The sequence below is a fragment of the Trichomycterus rosablanca genome, chromosome 18 (genome assembly GCF_030014385.1).
Source record: "Trichomycterus rosablanca isolate fTriRos1 chromosome 18, fTriRos1.hap1, whole genome shotgun sequence".
NCBI lineage: Eukaryota > Metazoa > Chordata > Actinopteri > Siluriformes > Trichomycteridae > Trichomycterus > Trichomycterus rosablanca.
In genome coordinates, this window is record NC_086005.1 from 12,948,003 (window position 1) to 12,969,661 (window position 21,659).

Genomic DNA, 21,659 nt, shown 5'->3' on the forward strand with positions numbered 1-21,659 from the left:
TCCTGAGATCTGACTTGGCAGTAAAACAGCAGACACACACAATAAAAACATGGCATTTGTCATCTTGCACATTTAGCCTATTTAAGGAATGCTGTATTTGTTCCTTTTTATGAATGCTTGATGGACAGGCTGCTCTGAGAGCCAAAAGGAGTGCAGGCGAAATGCAAACTAATCCAATTAGTCTCTGTTCTCTGCAAATAGCCCCAGTGCACACATTACACTGTTTTAATGTGCAGCAGGATTGTAACTCAGCATGACCTTTTCCTGTTAACGCTGGCTAAAGCAAGCTTAATTATGATAGGTAATCATTATATTCCATAACACTGGCATTAAACGAGTGCAGAGATTTAAAAGAAAGCTAAATGCCAATATTTATGACCCCTTTTTCTCTCTGTGTGCTTTTTACAGCCTTTGTTTTGAGCTGTGATTTTCCCCAAGCCCTGGCTAATGGCGAGGTAACAGTCAGCAGTCTTCATGTCGGAGGAGAGGCATATTTCTTCTGCCTGACCGGGTACCAGCTTTATGGTGTTTCATCTCTCACATGTCGCAATGCCACCAGGCCATACTGGAGTGGCAGGGAGCCCAAATGTGTGGGTAAGTAACTGATATCTTGCTGTTTTTATCATGCTTGTACACTGAGGGGATTGAATTATTCAACCACTTTCGATGTTATTTAGTAAATGTTCAGTGCTTATATACTTATATGCTTAATTAAATTTACATACACTATAAGGAATATATAAGTTTATATATACAGGAGTTGGACAAAATAGTGCTCCTATACGGTAAGTGGAGCTTATAAAATGGACAGTGAGTGCAGAAACAAGGAGGTGGTTTTAATGTTATGGCTGATCAGTATATAAATATACCGATGACTTATTTTTGACTCTTCTTTTGACTTTTGTTGAATTGTTTTCAATTTGCCAAGGTTACAGGTTACAAGGGTCCCTCACAACCTTAAAATCTTATACATTTTGAATAGGATTTAAGTCAGGAGAGGCCTGGCCATGTATTCCACTTTTGGATTATCAAACCGATTGTACTGACAGGAAACGTTAAGGTGTTTGCTGTGACTCTACAGCTTTTTTCTATGACATAGGACGATCTTAAGATCTTATGAGATCGTTTTTCTCTGAGAATTTTAGGGAGCTCCAACCATGTGTCTGTGTGGGTTTCTTCCAGAAGCTTCAGTTTCCTCCCACAGTCCAAAGACATGCAAATGAGATGAATTGGAGATACAAAATTGTCCATGACTGTGTTTTATATTAAGGACACCAAAGTGTTTAAAACATGATGTTAAAATCCTAATAAATAAATAAGGTAAAGTGGGTTGAAATTTTTTGTAACTGTAAATATACTGTACATAAATCTGTTTTCACTCTGTAAGAGTATTTGTTGCTGTATATAGGAAAGTATAGCATAAGAAACTCTGGCTACCTGTGAATGTGCTTAAAAAATTAACTGAGAGACTCTTAATGCCAGGCAGCAACGACTGGTAAGTTGGATGAAAGCAGCAAGGCAGTAAGACAGGGCTTGTGGCTAATTGCTTTGTGTGCTGTACATTAAATAAAGAGATAAGATTCGGACGTAGCTGACCCACAGTTACATCATTTTTGCTTAAACAGGCTAATCTATAAAGCTGTATCTTATGATTGATTATCTTTTGTTGGGATAAATGACCCTTCATAAATCTCGGTGCTTTGTGCCATCTGTTAAAGTGTTCATTCATATCTTCAGTGTCAGCGTGGGTAATGGAGATTAATCATGGCTTTAAAGGATCTGTAACAAACAGTAGAGAGGAGTACTTTTATTAAAGTGATAGTTCACTGGTTTTAAGCAGAGGAGAATAAAGCAACAGTTTAAATACAGCTTACAGGTTTAGAAATGACCTTTTCTTTCACAGAATTGTGACTCCTGGTAAAGTCAGCAGAGACCAACAGTATTTAGTATTAATACTAATAGAAAAGTAACAGTAACATTTATTTAATTGACACTTAACTCATGAGGAATTTATCATATTCATTGTACTTACGGAGCAATAGGGGACCTGTATTCATCCAATATAGATATTATAATTTAATATTTCATGGTGCTCGGGTAGTTCACCGGTCTATTACATATGCCATCAACTACACAGACATGATTGAGGGTGTATTTCTATTCGGGATGTATTCTGCCTTGCGTCCTGTGTTTCCGGGGGTACCTGAGCCAGTTACAGCAGTATACTAGAGTATTTAAGTTTTTATATCTTTACTTTTCTACTTTTTTAATATATGTGTATATAACACAGCAAATTTCTCCCCGTGGAATAATAAAAGGCTATCTTATCTTATCTTATCTCACCGTAGCCATGACCAGGATAAAGACGTGGCATATTTGATTTGTATTTATACACATTATATCTTCTGGGTTCTAATTTTAATGAGTATAAAAGTATTGATTTCTAAGCTTAATAATAAGGAATGTATAGGAGGAAAGTCAGCATCCACCTAGTTGCAGGATGACCTGGAAACAGCAGGAACAACAGCTATAAAGTAAATAATAAGCAATTAACCACACTGCTATCACTTCTGTATAAGATAAGATAAGATAATCCTTTATTAGTCCCACAGTGGGGAAATTCACATTGTTGCAGCAGCAAAGGGATAGTACAGCACTCAGTACAAAAAATAGACAATAAAAATAAAAAATAGTACAATGTATAACAATAATAATAATAATAATAATAATGAACTTATGTATCACTTATGTAACTTTTCTGTCTTTTTTGTTCCTTCGACAGCCACTTGTGGAGGGATGCTGAAGAACGCCACTCTGGGCCGCATCGTTTCTCCCGGGTTTCCAGGAAACTACAGCAACAATCTTACATGTCACTGGGTGTTGGAGGCCCCTGAGGACCACAGGCTACATGTGCACTTTGAGAAAGTTGCTCTGGCTGAAGATGATGACAGGTCAGACAGATCTCTATGTGAAAGCTTTACCCTCAACCCCAATTTTAAGAATTACCCTATAATAAGAATTACCTTGTTTTAGGAATTACTTTAATACCATGATAATAAGACAAAATACATGCTATGTGAATAAACTAACTAATAAAATGTATTTTCTTTAGTAGCAAAACTGTTGTATAAAATCAGCAGAACACTTGTGGTTGTGTGTTATGTCTAAAGTCCTACCTAAAAATTGCGTCACGGACCGTGAAATGAACCATTTCCCATGTAATATGCAATTTGCTGTGAGAAATAAAAATTTTAAGGTTTGTGTTTAGCAACTTAACATTTTTCATTCGTAGTGTATGAAATATGAGGCGCAATATGCAATATGAGGCAGTCCTAGCAATCATACTGCAATTAAGTTAGGTTAAGTTAAGTCAACAGACTTTTCTGTGGTGTAGTGTGCTGACAATATTTGATGTACGTATGTGTTTACATATTGAGTGCATTTTGTCACTTTAGGGATTCCATAGTCAGAGGAAAAGTGTGCTTCACTACACACGTGATCATCTCTCTGTAGTCTATGCTGTGCCTCAAAAGAACACTTCAGTATTTTAGTATTAAGTATATAAGTATTATGCTCCTGATAGTTTGTTTATGTACAGTTATTTCTTTCTTCATAAACTCAGCATACTCGAAAGTCAAAAGAAAAGTGTGCTCCACTACACACATGATCATCTCTCTGTAGTCTGTGCTGTGCCTCAAAAGAACACTCCAGTATTTTAGTATTAAGTATATAAGTATTATGCTCCTAATAGTTTGTCTATGTACAGTTTCTTTCTTTCTTCATAAACTCAGATAACTCTAAAGACGCTCGGTTATACTAGCAATCTGTTAGTCAAAATGTCCAGGATCTTAAAGTCTAAAGCAGCTAAAAACACGACTCATATAATACGACAACTTAGTTTGTAAAACTCCCAACCAATTCTGTGGATGCAGAGGGGGCTGTGTGAAAAAAACAGACGATTATTTTTGTCTATTAACTATTAAAGTAGTCTGTGCTGTGTATTGTAGCTTCCATTTATTCTATCATTCAGTTTATGTGTGTTATTTAATGACTGTGAAATGTGGGACTTTGCTTTATAAATCTGTGAGTCTCATTTACCCCTTGAATTTAGTAGGGCCCTAGTTATGTCATAACGTTATGAATGTGCTTATCGATGATATTTGTCAGCTTGCGCCTCCAACAAAATTTCTATCATTATTTAATTCATGATAACACACTGCCTCCTGGCTCATGTTTGCAGCAGTTCTTGTTTTTTCGATGTGCGGTTGACACCATCTGAATGTCCATCTTGTCACAAAGTCCACATTTTATTTGTGACTAATAGCTCAGCAGATGAACATTAGATCATCACATATTTCGGTCATCTGATTCATTCTGCTGCCATGTATCATCAAACCCCTACATCCACCCCAACATGCCCGGAACACTCCCATGCTCCATCTGTGGGATTCATGCCACGCTGTAGCATTCAGCGTAATTAAGAGCATCCCTACTATGCTAATTAATCATGTGAGCATGGAGACCGTGCAGAAGTATGGGTGAAAGGAAATTTAATTACATTCTCAGATTGTCTCCAGGCAGTGTTATCAAATGGCTCTTTAATGAATCCACTCCACCACCAAGCCCAGCGAGACTTTGCCTCGGCAGACGAGACTCAAGAACATGAAAAAGCTCGACCTAAAAGCCTTGACGCTCTTTGATCTTTTCTTTTATTGTCACTAACAGTTGTGATGCTGCATGGAGTTTTTTTTACTGTGTTTTTTTCTTTACAGGCTGCTGATCAAGAATGGGAACAATATCGATTCATCCCCTCTTTACGACTCCTACGAGGTGGAATATCTTCCCAATGAGGGGGTGGTGAGCACGGACAGGCATCTCTTTATCGAGTTTACCACAGATGAGACGGGTACTTGTACCGGTGCTGCCATTAGATACGAAGGTACAAAGCAGAGAGACTCTCCTGTATCATCCAGCTCACTGATTTGATTGTAGAGAAAGATTTCTAACAAATTGTTTATTAGGGGGTTTGAATTAGAGGTTTCATAGGTTAGGACATCTAAAGCACTCTCAAAATTCACTCACTCACTCACTGTCTTAACCGTTTATCCAATTAGGGTCACGGAGGGGGGGTGCTGGAGCCTATCCCAGCTTTTCAATGGACGCAAGGCACACAGTAACACCCTGGATGGGGCACCAGTCCATCGCAGGGCAGATACACATTCACACACCGAATCACCTATAGGGCAATTCAGTGTCTCCAATTAACCTGACCGCATGTTTTTGGACTGTGGGAGGAAACCGGAGCTCCCGGAGGAAACCCACGCGGACACAGGGAGAACATGCAAACTCCGCACAGAAAGGACCCAGACCGCCCCACCTGGGGATCGAACCCAGGACCTTGCTGTGAGGCGACAGTGCTACCCACTAAGCCACCATGCCGCCCAACCCCAAAATTATAAAATAAAATTACTTAAGCCAAATTGACTAGACATAGATTTTATTTGTCAGATTTAATGTTTCGGCTTTAAAGTTGACTCTGGTTTGCATGTTTTTCCAGCTTTTGCTGAGGGAACATGCTACAAGCCCTTTGTGAAGTACGGAAACTTCTCCAGCAGTGATGGGGCATTCACAGTGGGTACGGTGGTGGAGTTCTCTTGTGAGCCAGGATACACACTGGAACAGGGCTCTTTCACCATCGAGTGTGTGGATCCAGATAACCCACAGTGGAATGAAACCGAACCGGCCTGTCGTGGTGAGTACCTGCTGGCACAGCTCTGACAGCGATACACATTTAAACATTTACAATTTGATGCCTGCAATACAAATTTAAAATATATGGACAGGGCTGCTCAGGTGGAGCAGTGGTAAAACACACACTAGAACACCAGAGCTGGGATCTCGAATACATCGTATCGAGTCTCAGCTCTGCCTGCCAGCTAGGCTGAGCGGCCACATGAACAATGATTGGCCTGTTGTTCATATAGGGGTAGGATATTAAGCCAGATAGGGACTCTCTCGTGACTGATGCAATTACGACCTCTGCTGGCTGATTGATGGCACCTGCACAGAGACAAGGAATAAGTGCACTGATCAGGGTGTGTCTCTCCGTACACAGTGCGGATCCGCATATACACTCATCAAGTGTAGGTGACGATGCATATAGCTGCTGCCCACGTGTCGGAGTGGGCGTGGGTTAGCTTTGTTCTCCTCAATCAGAGCCAGGGTTGGCATTAGTGGAGAGGAACCATGCAATTGGACGTGCTAAAAGTTGGGAGAAAAAGCATAAACAAAATAAAAAATATATGGACAGAGGCATGTTTATTACTGTGTTCCATCAACTTTTCTATTAATAAGACTTTTAATAGTTTGGGAACTGAGGACACTTTTGAGGACATTGTTGCAGTTTGCAGCTGCTTAACAGTTTGTGGTCGACATCGTCTGATTCTCCTCTTCTCAATGCACCATATATTTTTCATAAGAGACAGATCTGGACCGCAGGCAGGCCAGTGAAGCACATGCATTCTGTGTCTACAAACCCACGATGTTATAGCGTATACAGAAGGAGGCCTGGCATTGTCTTGCTAAAATAATCATGTCTCTCTAAAATCCTAATATACACCTCATACATATGCAAGTCACCCATGTCATGGGCACTGATGCATCCCCATAACATGAGTGATGTTGGCTTTTGCACTTTTCACTGATAACAGTATGAATTAAGGATGTAACGATACACTCTACCCACAATGCGATTCAAGATACTGGGTTGACGATACGATTTTTTCACGATTTTTTAAACAAAATGAAATTGAAGACAAATTATGACAACGTTTCCTTTTATTATTTCTCTTTAAAATAATAAAATACTGTATTTGTGCTTATCTTTTATTTATCTAAATAATGAATGCCCTTTTATTTTTGAGGTAGGTACAAACTATGCAAAACAATGCTTCACATTTCCCTTTTTGTGTAAAAAAAACTGAAATGAAATAAATCCCACATTAAATAAATAAATGAATAATACAAATAAGGAAAGTCTCCTCACATAAATAAATTTGGCTGGAAAATTTCAAACCTGACAACCCTGTAGGGACGTCAACCAGGCGATGTGAATAGCACCAGTGCCCTCTGCTGTTTAAAGTGAATATCGATTCATTATACATGTAAACCGATTTGAATCGTTACACATTTGAATCGATTTTAACTGTCTTGTGGTGCATCGTTACATCCCTAGTATGCATGGTATTTTGGCACAGAGAACTCGACTTTTGTTTTTACCCAAAAACAAGTTAAATTGTGGACTCATCTGACTACAACACATGCTTTCACTGTCCTTTGGTCCACCTGAGATGAGCTTGGACCCAGAAAACCTGGGAGCATTTCTGCACAGAATTGATGAAATAAAGTTGCATTTCTTGATGCAGCGGTAGACTGTGCTAAGTGACAATGGTTTTCTGAAGTACTTCCTGTAGTAGTAGTTATATTCATAGTTATATTCATTACAGTAGCATGATGGTTTCTCATGCAGTGCAGTCAGAGCGCAAAGGTCCTACAGATTTAAAATTGGTTTCCAGCTTTGCCCTACACAGATTGAGATCTCTCCAGATTTCCTAATAATATTATGAACAGTAGATGGTGAAAGAATTGTTTTCAATCTTTCACTGAGAAGTTTTCTTTTTGAATTGTTTAACAATTCACAAAGTGGTGCCATGACCCACCATTGCTTTGGTGGATCTTTCTTTTTTTACCCAATCATGATTCCCTCACCTGTTACCAATTTACCTGTTTTTGTGTAAATATTCTGTAAAACTTTTTCATTGTCTCTGTCCCTATTTTTTTGAGTATGTTGCAGGTATCAAATTCTAGAAATGTAGAAATAGAAATCTTTTCTTTCTATTTTATTCAGTGAAAATAAAGAATAAACAAATCAGATTCTTCAAATGTTAGCTATTACAAAACATCTCAACTTTTTCAAAAAGGTGTTTGTAAGAATTGTTTTTCTTTTTTAGACACTTAATCTATGAAAATGATTTAAAACTATTTACCCGCCGCTCAAGTGGCGCAGCGGTAAAATATGCTAGCACACCAAAGCTGGGATTTCAAATACATGCCATCTAGCTGGACTGGGCGACTATATGAACAACGTTTGGCTGTTGTTCATACAGGGAGGGAGTCGGAGAGGGACCTCATATCTGGTGCAATTACGACCACTGCTGGCTGATTGATGCCGTCTGCACAGAGTATAATGCTGAGAATAATGCTGATCGGGGTGTGTCTCTCCGTGGACAAGGCTGATCCACATATGAACTCGCCTCGTGCAGGTGAAAAGATGCAGTCGGCTACTGCGCACATGTCGGAGGGGGCGTGTGTAGGTTTGCTCTATTCAGTCAGGGGCGGGAGTCAGCACCAGTAGAAAGGAAGCATAATGCAATTGGGTAAAAATTTGGACACCCTAAAAATCGAGTTTAAAAAAAACTATTACCCCCCCACACACACACACACTATAGTCAGTAGTCTCAGTTTATTTTGCACACTTTGTACTTTTTCTAATTCCGCTTTACAAACGTATTTAAAATTTATCAGGTTAGTTGGGAAGCAGTTGGTGGTTTACGACAGTTGTTGAGGTCTTAACACAGAGGAGCATCTGATTTAATAATTAAAAATGTAGTAAAATTATACCAATCCTGTGTTGTAACAACAAAGTGAAGACGATAGTTGGGGGATAAATATTTTAAAAGGCACTTTATGTATATATTGTGCTCCAGTTCATCCACTGATTTAATCTCTGTGTGTATGTTTCCCCTCCAGCTGTGTGCAGTGGAGAGATCACAGATTCAGCTGGAGTGGTGCTGTCGCCAAACTGGCCTGAAGCCTATGATAAAGGGCAGGACTGTATCTGGGCGATCCATGTAGAGGAGGATAAGAGGATCATGCTGGACATCCAAGTGTGAGTCTTATCACTGATCACATTTACACGCTTTAGGTCAAATTACTACTGACTGCTGTAGTCTCAGAATTATTCAACCCCTTAGTAGAGCATTAAACATAGCCAGACACCAGCTTCTGACAGCATTTCTGCTGTCAGATTCTGAGGAATTTAAGCCCATTCCCTATAGGTAATAGCCTGCAGTTTAATAATATTCTTGGGTTTGTGTGCTTGCCCTGCACATGCTGCAGGTTTTCACAGCCAGAGGAAGCAAAACAGCCAGTCATGCTTCTCTGTAGGCAGGGTGTTCTTTTCACAGTATGCTTCATCCTTCCTCCTACAGACATACCGCTGATCCATAGGCCTGAAAAGTTCCAGTTTTGTTTTATTGCTCCACAGAACAGAATCCTAAAACAGAATGTGGCTTATTTATATGGTTTGTGCATACCGAAGCTGAGTTTTCTTTGCTTTAGGGTCAGTAGAGGTGTTCAGGCATGGAGACCTTCAGCGTTTAGTATGCACCTTACTGCGCAAAGCTCAGTGTCTGCTGCCACCAAATCTTACCAAGTATTTTGCAGTTACTTTTGCAGGAATCTGGTGGCATTCGAGGATAGCTTCCTCTTTCTGCTACGTCCAGGTAGTGTAGTGTTCCTTTGGATATTGCAACACTGAACTACTCAGACAAAAAGGCAAAAACACTGGGTTAATAACGTCAAACTCAACAAAGATGACCATTATTTTGAATTATCTAAATGTATGTGTGCTAATTTGGATGCATAAATATAGATAAATGCTTATGGTTCAGTATGTTACTAGATATGTACAACCCCAAATCAGAAAAAGTTAGGACTATGGAAAATGCAAATAAAATAAAAACACAGTGTTCCTTACATTTACTTTGACTCTTATTTGATTGCAGACAGTTTGAACCCAAGATATTTCATGTTTTGTCTGCTTAACTTCATTTCATTTGTTAATATACCTCCATTCCTGCATTTCAGGTCTGCAACACATTCCAAACAAATTGGGAAGGGGCAATTTATGGCAAGAAATGAGGTGAAAAAGATAAATAATGATGTGATTCCAAACAGGTGATTGTAATCATGGTGTGGTACAAAAGCAGCATCCAGGAAAGGCTGAGTCTTTGATGAGCAAAGATGGCCAGAGGATCTCCAGTATGTCAACAAATGCGTGCACCTCGAAAGATTGGAAGGGATTTGCATATTTCTCCCTCTACAGCACATAATATCATTAAATGATTTAAGGAATCAGGAGGATTTTCGGTGCGTAAAGGCCAAGAGCGCAAGCTTAAGATGAACGCCCGTGATCTTCGATCCCTCAGACGGCACTGCATCAAGAACCGCCACTCAACAATAGCTGATATAACCACATGGGTGAGGGATTACTTTGGCAAACCTTTGTCAAGCACTACAATACAGAGTTACATGCACAAATGCCACTTAAAACTTTACTGTGCAAAAAAGAAGCCTTATGTTAACCATGTCCAGAAGCGGTGTCGACTTATCTGGGCTCTGAGGCATCTAGGATGGACCATAGCACAGTGGAAACGTGTATTGTGGTCAGATGAATCAGCATTCCAGGTCTTGTGCTCCGGACCAAAGAAGAAAAGGACCATCCAGACTGTTATCAGCAACAAGTCCAAAAGCTTTGTTGCACATGTTAAGACGTGTTTGTAGGAAGAATAGGACAAAATAAAAGCTGAAACACTAAATCACTCGGTATCCTCGGTGCCAAAACGTCTTTTAAGTGTGGTGAAAAGGACTGGTAACATTACTTTTTTTGGAATGTGTTGCAGGCCTCTGTGTAAGAAACTCTGTGTTGTTTATTATTTGTATTTTCCATGCTGTCCCAACTTTTTTCTGATTTGTTGTTGTAAACCCTTGTTGTGTCTGTTGGATGCCCGGTCAGGTTGGAAGTACTGCTGAGAGCTCAAACACCACTGCCCTGATGACTAAAAATACACTCGTCTTTGGTTAAATCTAAAAGTATAAAAATAATAGACACTGTGTGTAGAACTTGAATACTTATTCATCACTGCAAGTGCGTATGTGTATTCACATCTCATTGAAGTCGGATTTGAAACCTTATCTTTACTTATTAATTGCGTTCGGTCCGTCTGTACAGTAGAGTGAACTCGAGATGTTTTCTGTGCTCTGGAGCAATGTGTGGTTGCAGCAGAAGCAATTAGTAGCTGGAGTGAGGCGAGCTAATCCTTAAGGATCCTCCCACACGGTCATATCCAGCCCAGTGACCACGCATCATTAAAGCAGCTAGAACTTAACCAACATCTGAGCTCTGCTTTAGAGGCTAATGACCAAAATCAGACAAGTGAATCACAAACGCCCAGGATGAAAGCGTGTTTCATGTATTCACTGTATAATCATGTATGCAGGAATTACACACAACAGACAGGACTTTGTTGAATGGACATGGAATTTAAAGTGCACCTGATTTTATAAAAAAAAAAAAAATAGATTGAAATCCCTTATTTTTGTTATAAGGATGAGTATTTGTGTCAGAATTATTTAATATAACACTTATGTACTACTCACTCAGCACAATGTTTGACTGTTTTGTTGCTGTAATCGCCTTTTTCCCATCAAACATACACCGACCAGGCACAACATTATGACCACTGACAGGTGAAGTGAATAACACTGATTATCTCTTCATCACGGCACCTGTTAGTAGGTGGGATATATTATGCAGAAAGTGAACATTTTATCCTCAAAGTTAATGTGTAAGAAGAAGGAAAAATGGGCGAGCGTAAGGATTTGAGAGAGTTTGACAAGGGCCAAATTGTGATGGATAAACGACTGGGTCAGAGCATCTCCAAAACTGCAGCTCTTGTGGGATGTTCCCGGTCTGCAGTGGTCAGTATCTATCAAAAGTGGTCCAAGAAAGGATTAGTGGTAAACCGGCGACAGGGTCATGGGCGTCCAAGGCTCATTGATGCACGTGGGGAGCGAAGGCTGGCCCGTGTGGTCTCATCCAACAGACGAGCTGCTGTAGCTCGAATTGCTGAAGAAGTTAATGCTGGTTCTGATAGAAAGGTAACAGAATACACAGTGCATCACAGTTTGCGTATGGGGCTGCATAGCCTCAGATCGGTCAGGGTGCCCATGCTGACCCCTGTCCACCGCCGAAAGCACCAATAACGGGCATGTGAGCATTGGAACTGGACCACAGAGCAATGGAAGAAGGTGGCCTGGTCTTATGAATCACGTTTTCTTTTACATTACGTGGATGGCCGGGTGCGTGTGCGTCGCTTACCTGGGGAACACATGGCATCAGGATGCACTATGGGAAGAAGACAAGCTGGGGGAGGCAGTGTAATTCTTTCGGCAATGTTCTGCTGGGAAACCTTGGGCTCTGCCATCCATGTGGATGTTACTTTGACACGTACCACCTACATAAGCATTGTTGCAGACCATGTACTCTCTTTCATGGAAACAGTATTTCCTGATGGCTGTCACCTCATTCAGAAGAATAATGTGTCCTGCCACAAAGCAGAAATGGTTCAGGAATGGTTTGAGGAGCACAACTACAAGTTTGAGGTGTTGACTTGGCCTCCAAATTCCCCAGATCTTAATCCAGTCGAGCATCTGTGGGATGTGCTGGACAAACAAGTCCGACCCATGGAGGCCCCACCTCGCAACTTACAGGAGTTAAAGGATCTGCTGCTAACATCTTGGTGCCAGATACCACAGCACACCTTCAGGGGTTTAGTGGAGTCCATGCCTCGACTGGTCAGGGCTGAAAGAGGGACCAACACAATATTAGGAAAGTGGGTCATGATGTTATGCCTGACTGGTGTATATCGCAAAAGGATTGGGAATCATCAAGTTGCTTTACTGTCAATGTCACATGTCAACTGGTGTTTCTATTGGGTCGCAGTGGTTTGCATTTTACTGTTCTTTCTTAAACCCCATACTGGTTTTTCTCTTACACTTACCATAGCTGAGGATAGAGATTCTTTGCATGGCCTTCTGGGACAGACTGCCCAAGGGTAGATGCATCACTGTTGCAAGTTTCTCTGTGAATCTGTCAAGTTCTAGAGTCTTACACAGATTTTTCAGCTCTTTTGGAATTCACTTAGTTATTGATGGTATGGAAACATCTCATCTTATATGAAAGATAGATAGATAGATAGATAGATAGATAGATAGATAGATAGATAGATAGATAGATAGATAGATAGACAGACAGACAGACAGACAGACAGACAGACAGACAGACAGACAGACAGACAGACAGACAGACAGACAGATAATGCACTATGTAAACCAAGGTCATCTCAAACAAGTATTGTACTAGTTCACCTCACCAGTTGCAATATTTAAATTCAATAGCCAGCCTTTAAGATGTGGTAGAACGGAAGATTCAGAAGCTGAAAAATCTGCACCAATAACAAGACGCAATCATGTCAACATGGACCAAAACCTTAAATCCAACATTTTATGGAATTCTTGCTGTTCTGAGAGTGTATTGCTTCTGCACACCTTAGTTTCAGGAAAGAAAGTCATGGCGTACGTATCTTTCAGTCCATGTAAAATTGAGGTGTCCTACATATCTGCCAGTCCTAGTAAGTAGTCATGCTTGAGATGTATTTAAAGTTGTTTTATACAACCCCAAATCAGAAAAAGTTGGGACAGTATCAAAAATGCAAGTAAAATAAAAATATAGTGTTCCTTACATTTACTTTGACTTTTATTTGATTTGTTAATATACCTCCATTCCTGCATTTCAGGCCTGCAACACATTCCAAAAAAAGTTGGGACATGGGCAATTTAGGGCTAGTAATGAGGTGAAAAAACTAAACAATTATGTAATTCCAAACAGGTGATTGTAATCATGGTTTGGTACAAAATCAGCATCCACGAAAGGCTGAGTCTTTAATGAGCAAATATGGTGATATAACTGATATAACCACATGGGTGAGGGATTACTTTGGCAAACCTTTGTCAAGCACTACAATACAGAGTTACATGCACAAATACCACTTAAAACTTTACTGTGCAAAAAAGAAGCCTTATGTTAGCCATGTCCAGAAGCGGCGTCGACTTCTCTGGGCTCTGAGGCATCTAGGATGGACCATCACACAGTGGAAACGTGTATTGTGGTCAGATGAATCAGCATTCCAGGTCTTTTTTGGAAAAAATGGACGCTGTGTGCTCCGGATCAAAGACGAAAAGGATCATCCAGACTGTTATCAGCAACAAGTCCAAAAGCCAGGATCTGTCATGGTATGGGGTCGTGTCAGTGCACTTGGCAAAGGTCATTTACACTTCTGTAATGGCAGCATTAATGCAGAAAAGTACATTGAGATCTTAGAGCAACATATGCTGCCTTCAAGACGTCATCTTTTCCAGGGACGTCCATGCATTTTTCAACACGACAATGCAAAACCACATGCTGCACACATTACAAAGGCATGTTTGCGGAAGAAGAGGGTACGGGTACTGGACTGGCCTGCCTGCAATGAAGTTGAGCAGACAAAACATGAAATATCTCAGGTTCATCCTGTCTGCAATGAAATAAAAGACAAAGTAAATGTAAGAAACTCTGTGTTTTTGTATTATTGGCATTTTCCATACTGTCCCAACTTTTTCTGATTTGGGGTTGTACATGTTAGCGTTGGTTTGATTAAAACAAACCCTGGTGTGATTGCTGTGTTAGTGTGGTTTGTTACAATTCTTTCGAACTGTGGTGCTCACCAAAAAATCAGACTGAGCCAAGGGACTTATTAAGGATCCTACTCAGTATTAGCATGTCATTACTGTGTCTAGCGAGTGTATTTTACCTTTTCAGTGTAAGTCTTTTTTACTCCCTTCCTGCTACATGTAGTTCACAGACGACTAACACACATAATTACTATTTTGCTCACTGTGCAGGATTTTACAGTGGAGTGAACTGGAAGGTATAAATGTGTGTGTATGTGTTGTTGTTTTCATTACAAGGGTGGTCGCCTGGTTCTCCCTACTAATGAGAACGCTCACACTCTGCCATTATAATTCAGCAGTGTTTGCCAGATCGCAATTACTTAGGACCAGTGCGCATAATGACGACTGATTAATTGATTTAGCATAAACAGAAGGGGTGGCCCCATACTAATTAAGATGCCGCTCTGCTGGGCGCACATGCAGGTGCCAGGCTTATCACCTGAATGGTTTGGGGTGGTATTTCAGTGATGGATGGGGGATAGTGGAATTGGTTTGGGGCAGCCTTGGTGTGGAGCTCACAGTGACCACTTTAGTGAATCACATCTTAATTGCAAAAGCACAAAGCCAGACAAAACATCAGCTTTGTTTGTGATTAAGAGAGGGAGCCCTCTTCTGGAGTTTTGAGAAACAGTTTCTGTTTATTTATTCATTAGGATTTTAACCTCGTTTTTACACACTTTGGTTACATTCATGACAGGACAGGTAATCACTGGTACACAAGATTCATCGGTTCAAGTCTTTAATGTTAAACACAGTCATGGACAATTTTGTATCTCACCTACATGTATTTGGACTGTGTGAGGAAACTCACACTGACACAGGGAGAACATGCAAACTCGGACTGCTCCAAACAGTTTCTAGAATGTGGTTTACTTTTTTCAAGCGAATGTTGTTGGACTGTGTACCTGTAGTTGCCAGTAAAGGAAGTGTGGCCTTTGCATCAGTCAGTCTTAATCAGCATGGCATGGTCTCTGTTCTTCTAAGTCCCAGCAAAGAAGGTGTTTCTTCTGCACAAGTTAGCTTACAGAAATAAATCTTTCAATCCATGTAAAATTGGTGTGGCCTACATACAGTATCTACATATTAGATGGGACAGTGGTAGCCTAGTGGGTAGAGCTTTGGGCTATCAATAGAAAGGTTGAGAGTTCAAATCCCGACTCTGCTGTGTTGCCGCTGTTGGGCCCTCGTTCCTCTCTGCTCCAGGAGCTTATTCCTCTCTGCTACAATGGCTGACCCTGCGCTCTGTCCCCAGCTTCCAAACAAAGAATTTCATTGTACTGTACATCTGTATATGTATATATTACAAATAAAGGCACTGTGGTTCGTTACAGTAAGTGTGAACCAGGTGGCGCAGCGGGATACTCCGCGGTTCGAAACTCGCCGTTGCCTCTGGTTGGGCGCCATCTAGCGGGCATAATTGGCAGTGCCTGCAGCAGATACTAACTGGCCACCGTATCTGCAGGGTGGGGGCCGGACTATGTGTGGGTGGGTGGTTCTGTATACGTTGTGTAAGGACCCTGATTGGCAGGGTGAGAAGAGGAAAGCTGTGCACGTGTCGGAAGAGGCGTGTGCAGCGACATGCTCTCCTCAGATGCAATCTGGTATCACCAAATAAGCGAACCAAGACTGCCAGAGCAGGGGGGGGTTTGGTCCATTTTTAAATGAATTCTAATGAGATTCATTTCAGGTGTGAATTCAATATGAACCAAAAGCATCTAAACGAACTAAACACAAGATGCAACACTAAACACATCGCAAAAGAATAGAATGCATTGAAAACAATTATTATTATAAAAGTAAATGTGCAGCGTGGGAATTTCTGGTGCTCTTTTGACTCCTTTTTGTTCTTTACCACCTTTTGCTGTGTTTCAAGTTGGTAAAAATACCACCAGGTGTACACAACACATCTTAGGTTTGCTAAACTCACAAAGTAAGAAATAAAGTGTGCTGAGACAGAGTTACGGGGAACATGACTGTACTTTACTGACTGTTTAAAGGCGCAACACAGAATACAGAGAGAAAGATGATCATGTGCGGCAGAACATATTATTCCGTCAATTGTGTAAAGGGACAAAATGGATTTAATATGCTAGCACAAACAGTAAACATTCTTAGTTTACTGAATTATAGAAAATTCTGTTACATAACAGAATGACTGTTTCGCAAAATACATCATACTTCACTTTGGTAGATTTTGGTTTAATTGTATAAATGTTAGTGGGAATGCTACGCAAACCAGGACGAAAATTTAATAATGTATTCTTGGTACTTTTTCTTGGTTGGTCTGGACCAAGTAAACCAAACTACATGTATAAACACAGCCTAAAAGTCAGCTGAAGTCCGCCTGTTGCAATTTTTATTGATTAAGCATAGTTTTGAAAGGCAACCTCATGGATCTTTAAGAGATACTTTTGATGGCAGCACTTCTGTACAAGTCCATTTCCTGTGAATGTGGCATAGCCTCTTCACCTGTTAGTTCTAGTGAGGGTGACAAGGCCTTTGTACTTGCCAGTCCCTGTGAAGGAATTGTGCCCTTAAGACCTGTCAGTCCTACTGAGGATGAGACTTCTGTCTCTGTCAGTCCCAGTGATGTCTTAAAAGAAGACCACTAGTCCAGAATCCAGTGTTTTATCAAGTAAGTTGTCTGAGTTGGCGATAAGCTCATGCTCAAACCAGAATATGAGCTGTGCACCCTGAGGACAACAGATTTTTGTCAGCCTGGTGATTAGTAAGTGCTTCTCTAGCTGCCAGCACTTTGGCATTTCAAAAGCCATTCTTAACTTCAATTAAACGCAAGAAAGCGATATCAGCAGAAGAAAACCCTTTTTTATAGTTCAAGGCCTTCAATTGCTTTAAAAGCCTGAAGACCAACGGATCAGACAGTTTGGGAGATAGAAGGTCATCGAACATCTCACAGAGCAGCAGAGTTGATTTCAGCTCAAGTTTTCTGTACGTTTTATAACAGATAATTGGACAATGATGAGTGATGAGCTGCTTCTGAATAAACCATGATCTGTCTGACTAAAATAGCATATCATGCCTCTGTAATGGCAAATCCACAGATGCCTGTAGCTCTGATTTATATCTGAACATGTTTCAGTTCAGCTTTGAAGCCTAGAAGTCGAGGCATTGAGCCAGACTTATCAACAAGCTAGACTTATCAAGTGGCCTCAGTGGTTCTCAGTGATTCTACTTGTTGTAATTGCAAGACCAGCTCTGAAATATCTGAATCAGCTCTAGTACATCTCTTTGTAGGGTCTGTGTGTATGGAAGAGACTGTCCACAGAACAAATTAAAATAAAATAAAAGGATTATTCAACACAGTGTCAGGATTCCAATAAAAAACACAGAAGACTCAAAGAAACTGAACATACCTTAAGGGTTGGTTTAGCCCAACAGAAGTGAATAAAATATATAACTACATACAAATGTAGTAAGATTAAGGTGTAGCTTTGATCTTACGGTGGGTAGTAGGATTAAGTCAGGTCAAAAGCAATAGGGGGCTTAATAGCTCTCACCCTTCTCGGCATGGATCTTTCACTTTTATTGTTGAAGGAAATGGTTTAGTCCTGCTATATATTTTCCTCTGGTTCCTTTACCATAGGGGATGTGCTCTCATTCTGTGTTTGGCTTCTTCTTCCCTCTGGCTTTCTCTAAATAGCATTTGTATTCTGGATGGAGCTTGGAGAGTTAGTTAAGCCCAAATGTGTCGGCCAGCGTGTAGGTAGCAAAGCCACATGTACAGGTCCGGTCCATTACTGCTGCCATCTCTCCTGAGTTTGAACCCTGAGGCATTAGCTCTTTTATAGGGGACATGAAACACCATGTAGTTAGCATAAAAAATACAGGATTCCCACTATAAAAATCCTTACAGGTTTAACAGTCAGTCAAACTAGATTCAAAATAATAAGCTATTTAGGATAATTTTTCTAAGAAGTGTAGTGCCATCTTGTCCTAAGAAAACCATCCATGAGTTTTCTTGGAAAACCTACAATAGTTTACAATAGTCCAAACCAAAAATCGATGCAAGCGGGGTCACTTTCGGATTTTCCCTGGATGCAGCGATGAATTTTATCAAGTGAAAAAAAAACAAAGAAGGATTGTCCAGTTTCTTTTACCTTTGAAGCAGCAATGTGTATTTCGTCATTGACTAGCTGCACTGAAACAAGAGAATCCTCCAGATAGCTGTGACGCTAGGGTATGTAGAGAGCACTTTGTACATGAGAACTATACACTGAGTATACACTGATCAGCCTTAACATTAAAACCACCTCCTTGTTTCTACTGTCCATTTATCAGCTCCACTTACCATATAGAAGCACTTTGTAGTTCTACAATTACTGACTGTAGTCCATCTGTTTCCCTGCATGCTTTGTTAGACCCCTTTCATGCTGTTCTTAAATGGTCAGGACCCCCACAGGACCACTACAGAGCAGGTATTATTTAGGTGGTGGATCATTCCCAGCACTGCCGTGACAATGACATGGTGGTGGTGTGTTAGTGTGTGTTGTGCTGGTATGAGTGGATAAGACACATCAGTGCTGATTATGTTTTTAAACACCTCACTGTCACTGCTGGACTGAGAATAGTCCACCAACCAAACTATCCAGCCAACAGTTCCCCATGGGCAGCGTCCTGTGCCCACTGATGAAGTTCTAGAAGATGACCAACTCTAACAGCAGCAATAGATGAGCGATCGTCTCTGACTTTACATCTACAAGGTGGACCAACTAGGTAGGAGTGTCTAATAGAGTGGACAGTGAGTGGACACGGTATTTAAAAACTCCAGCAGCGCTGCTGTGTCTGATCTACTCATACCAGCATAACACACACTAACACACCACCACCATGTCAGTGCCACTGCAGTGCTGAGAATCATCCACCACCTAAATAATACCTGCTCTGTGGTGGCCCTGTGGGGGTCCTGACCATTGGAGAACAGCATGAAAGAGGGCTAACCAAGCATGCAGATAAATAGATGGACTACAGTCAGTAACTGTAGAACTACAAAGTGCTTCTATATAGAAAGTGGAGCCATATCAATGGCGCCTACATGACATGGGACACGGGATATTGGAGAGCAGTGTGTGACTCCCTGTACGTGATGCTGTTTGAAGGTGAAAAAAGGGTTGGCAACTGCACATGCGTCAGAGGGGATGTGTGTTATGTTTAGCCCTCTTCTGTCAGGGTAGGGGTCTGTAGCAGTGGGAAAGAGATAATAATCAGAGTAATTTGATACGACTAAATTGGAAGAAAAAAAGGGAAATGAAGAGTCTAGAAATGGTGCTATTGGTCTTGATTTATTATTAAAACCTTTGGCTCCTTTCTAAGCAAACTTTTGACGCACACAACATCTTATAAAAAAGCCCTTAAATACATTGAATCTGAGCAGCTGGCTAAAGGATTAGGAATATAATTTGCCAGCAGAGAGATCAAGTAAGCTGCATGAATTCCTAATGATTATTTAAAAGTCTGTGCTGTGGTTGCCCTGCCACAAATCACCCATGTGCTCTCAGTCAAGTAAATGCAGTCTGGGTACTGCATGAGTGGTGGCAGGGATTTTGGATTTGGGGCAGGTGATTGATAGGTACAAGATGACTGCGTTTTTCTCTTGCTGCCAGGAGAGAGGGGGATGCTTTGAAGTTGTTTTTCAGTTTACTGCTGGTGAATATTAACACCATACAGCTAGGCTTGGTATCTTCTGAGGCCTGTCATGATGTGATTGGCAAACAGCCAAGCAACCTGGCTAATCTTGGAGCTTCGGATAAGAGCTTTTTCTGATCGTTTTACTGTTGAGTTTAGAGAGAAAGTGTGTATGTGTGTGTATGTTTGTTTGTTTTTCAGGATACTGAGAATGAATCAGTCCAATACCAAGTTGTTCTGACTGATCACCTGATTTTGTATGTAACCACAATGTGTCTTAACTTTGTACCTACATAAATATACCTAAATATTAATTAAAAAGTAGGTTTTCATGAGTACAAACAAATTATTTACAACCCCAAATCAGAAAAACAATGTACCTCAAAGAAAGATTGGAAGGAATTTGCATATTTCTCCCTCTACAGTGCATAATATCATTAAACAATTCAAGAAATATTGAGGAATTTTAGTGCATAAAGGCCAAGGGTGCAAGATTAAGCTGAACGCCCGTGAACTTTGATCCCTCAGACGGCACTGCATCAAGAACCGCCACTTAACAATAGCTAATATAACCACATGGGTGAGGGATTACTTTGGCAAACCTTTGTCAAGCACTACAATACAGGGTTACATGCACCAATGCCACTTAAAACTTTACTGTTCAAAGAAGAAACCTGATGTTAACCATGTCCAGAAGCGGCATCGACTTCTCTGGGCTCTGAGGCATCTAGGATGGACCATCACACAGTGGAAACGTGTATTGTGGTCAGATAAATCAGCATTCCAGGTCTTTTTTGGAAAAAAATGGATGCTGACCAAATACAAAAAGGACCATCCAGTCTGTTATCAGCAACAAGTCCAAAAGCCAGGATCTGTCATGGTATGGGGCTGTGTCAGTGCCCTTGACAAAGGTCATTTACACTTCTGGAATGGCAGCATTAATGCAGAAAAGTACACTTAGATCTTAGAGCAACATATGCTGCCTTCAAGATGTCATCTTTTCCAGGGACGTCCATGCATTTTTCAACAAGACAATGCAAAACCACATGCTGCACACATTACAAAGGCATGGCTGTGGAAGAAGAGGGTACGGGTACTGGACTGGCCTGCCTGCAGTCCTGACCTGTCCCCAACAGAGAATGTGTGGAGAATTTTGAAACAAAAAATGTGTACAACCCCGTAATGTTGCACATCTTAAGACGTGTTTGCAGGAAGAATGGAACAAAATAAAACAACATTACCTGCTTTAAATGCTTTACTGTCCCAACTTGTTTTGGAATGTGATGCAGGCCTGAAATGCAGGAATGGATGTTTATTAATAAATGAAATGAAGTTGAGGAGATAAA

At 40.6% G+C, this 21,659-nt stretch overlaps 1 protein-coding gene across 1 annotated transcript in view; it reads left to right on the forward strand.

Moving 5' to 3' along the window:
- Positions 1-21,659, forward strand: part of sez6a (seizure related 6 homolog a) — a 134,576-nt gene that overhangs the window by 89,375 nt on the left and 23,542 nt on the right. Inside the window, exons 4-8 of the mRNA XM_063013707.1 lie at positions 409-594; positions 2,783-2,951; positions 4,773-4,939; positions 5,558-5,752; positions 8,809-8,947. Of these exons, the coding sequence (XP_062869777.1) occupies positions 409-594; positions 2,783-2,951; positions 4,773-4,939; positions 5,558-5,752; positions 8,809-8,947 (856 nt within the window). The remainder of the gene's footprint in view (positions 1-408; positions 595-2,782; positions 2,952-4,772; positions 4,940-5,557; positions 5,753-8,808; positions 8,948-21,659) is intronic.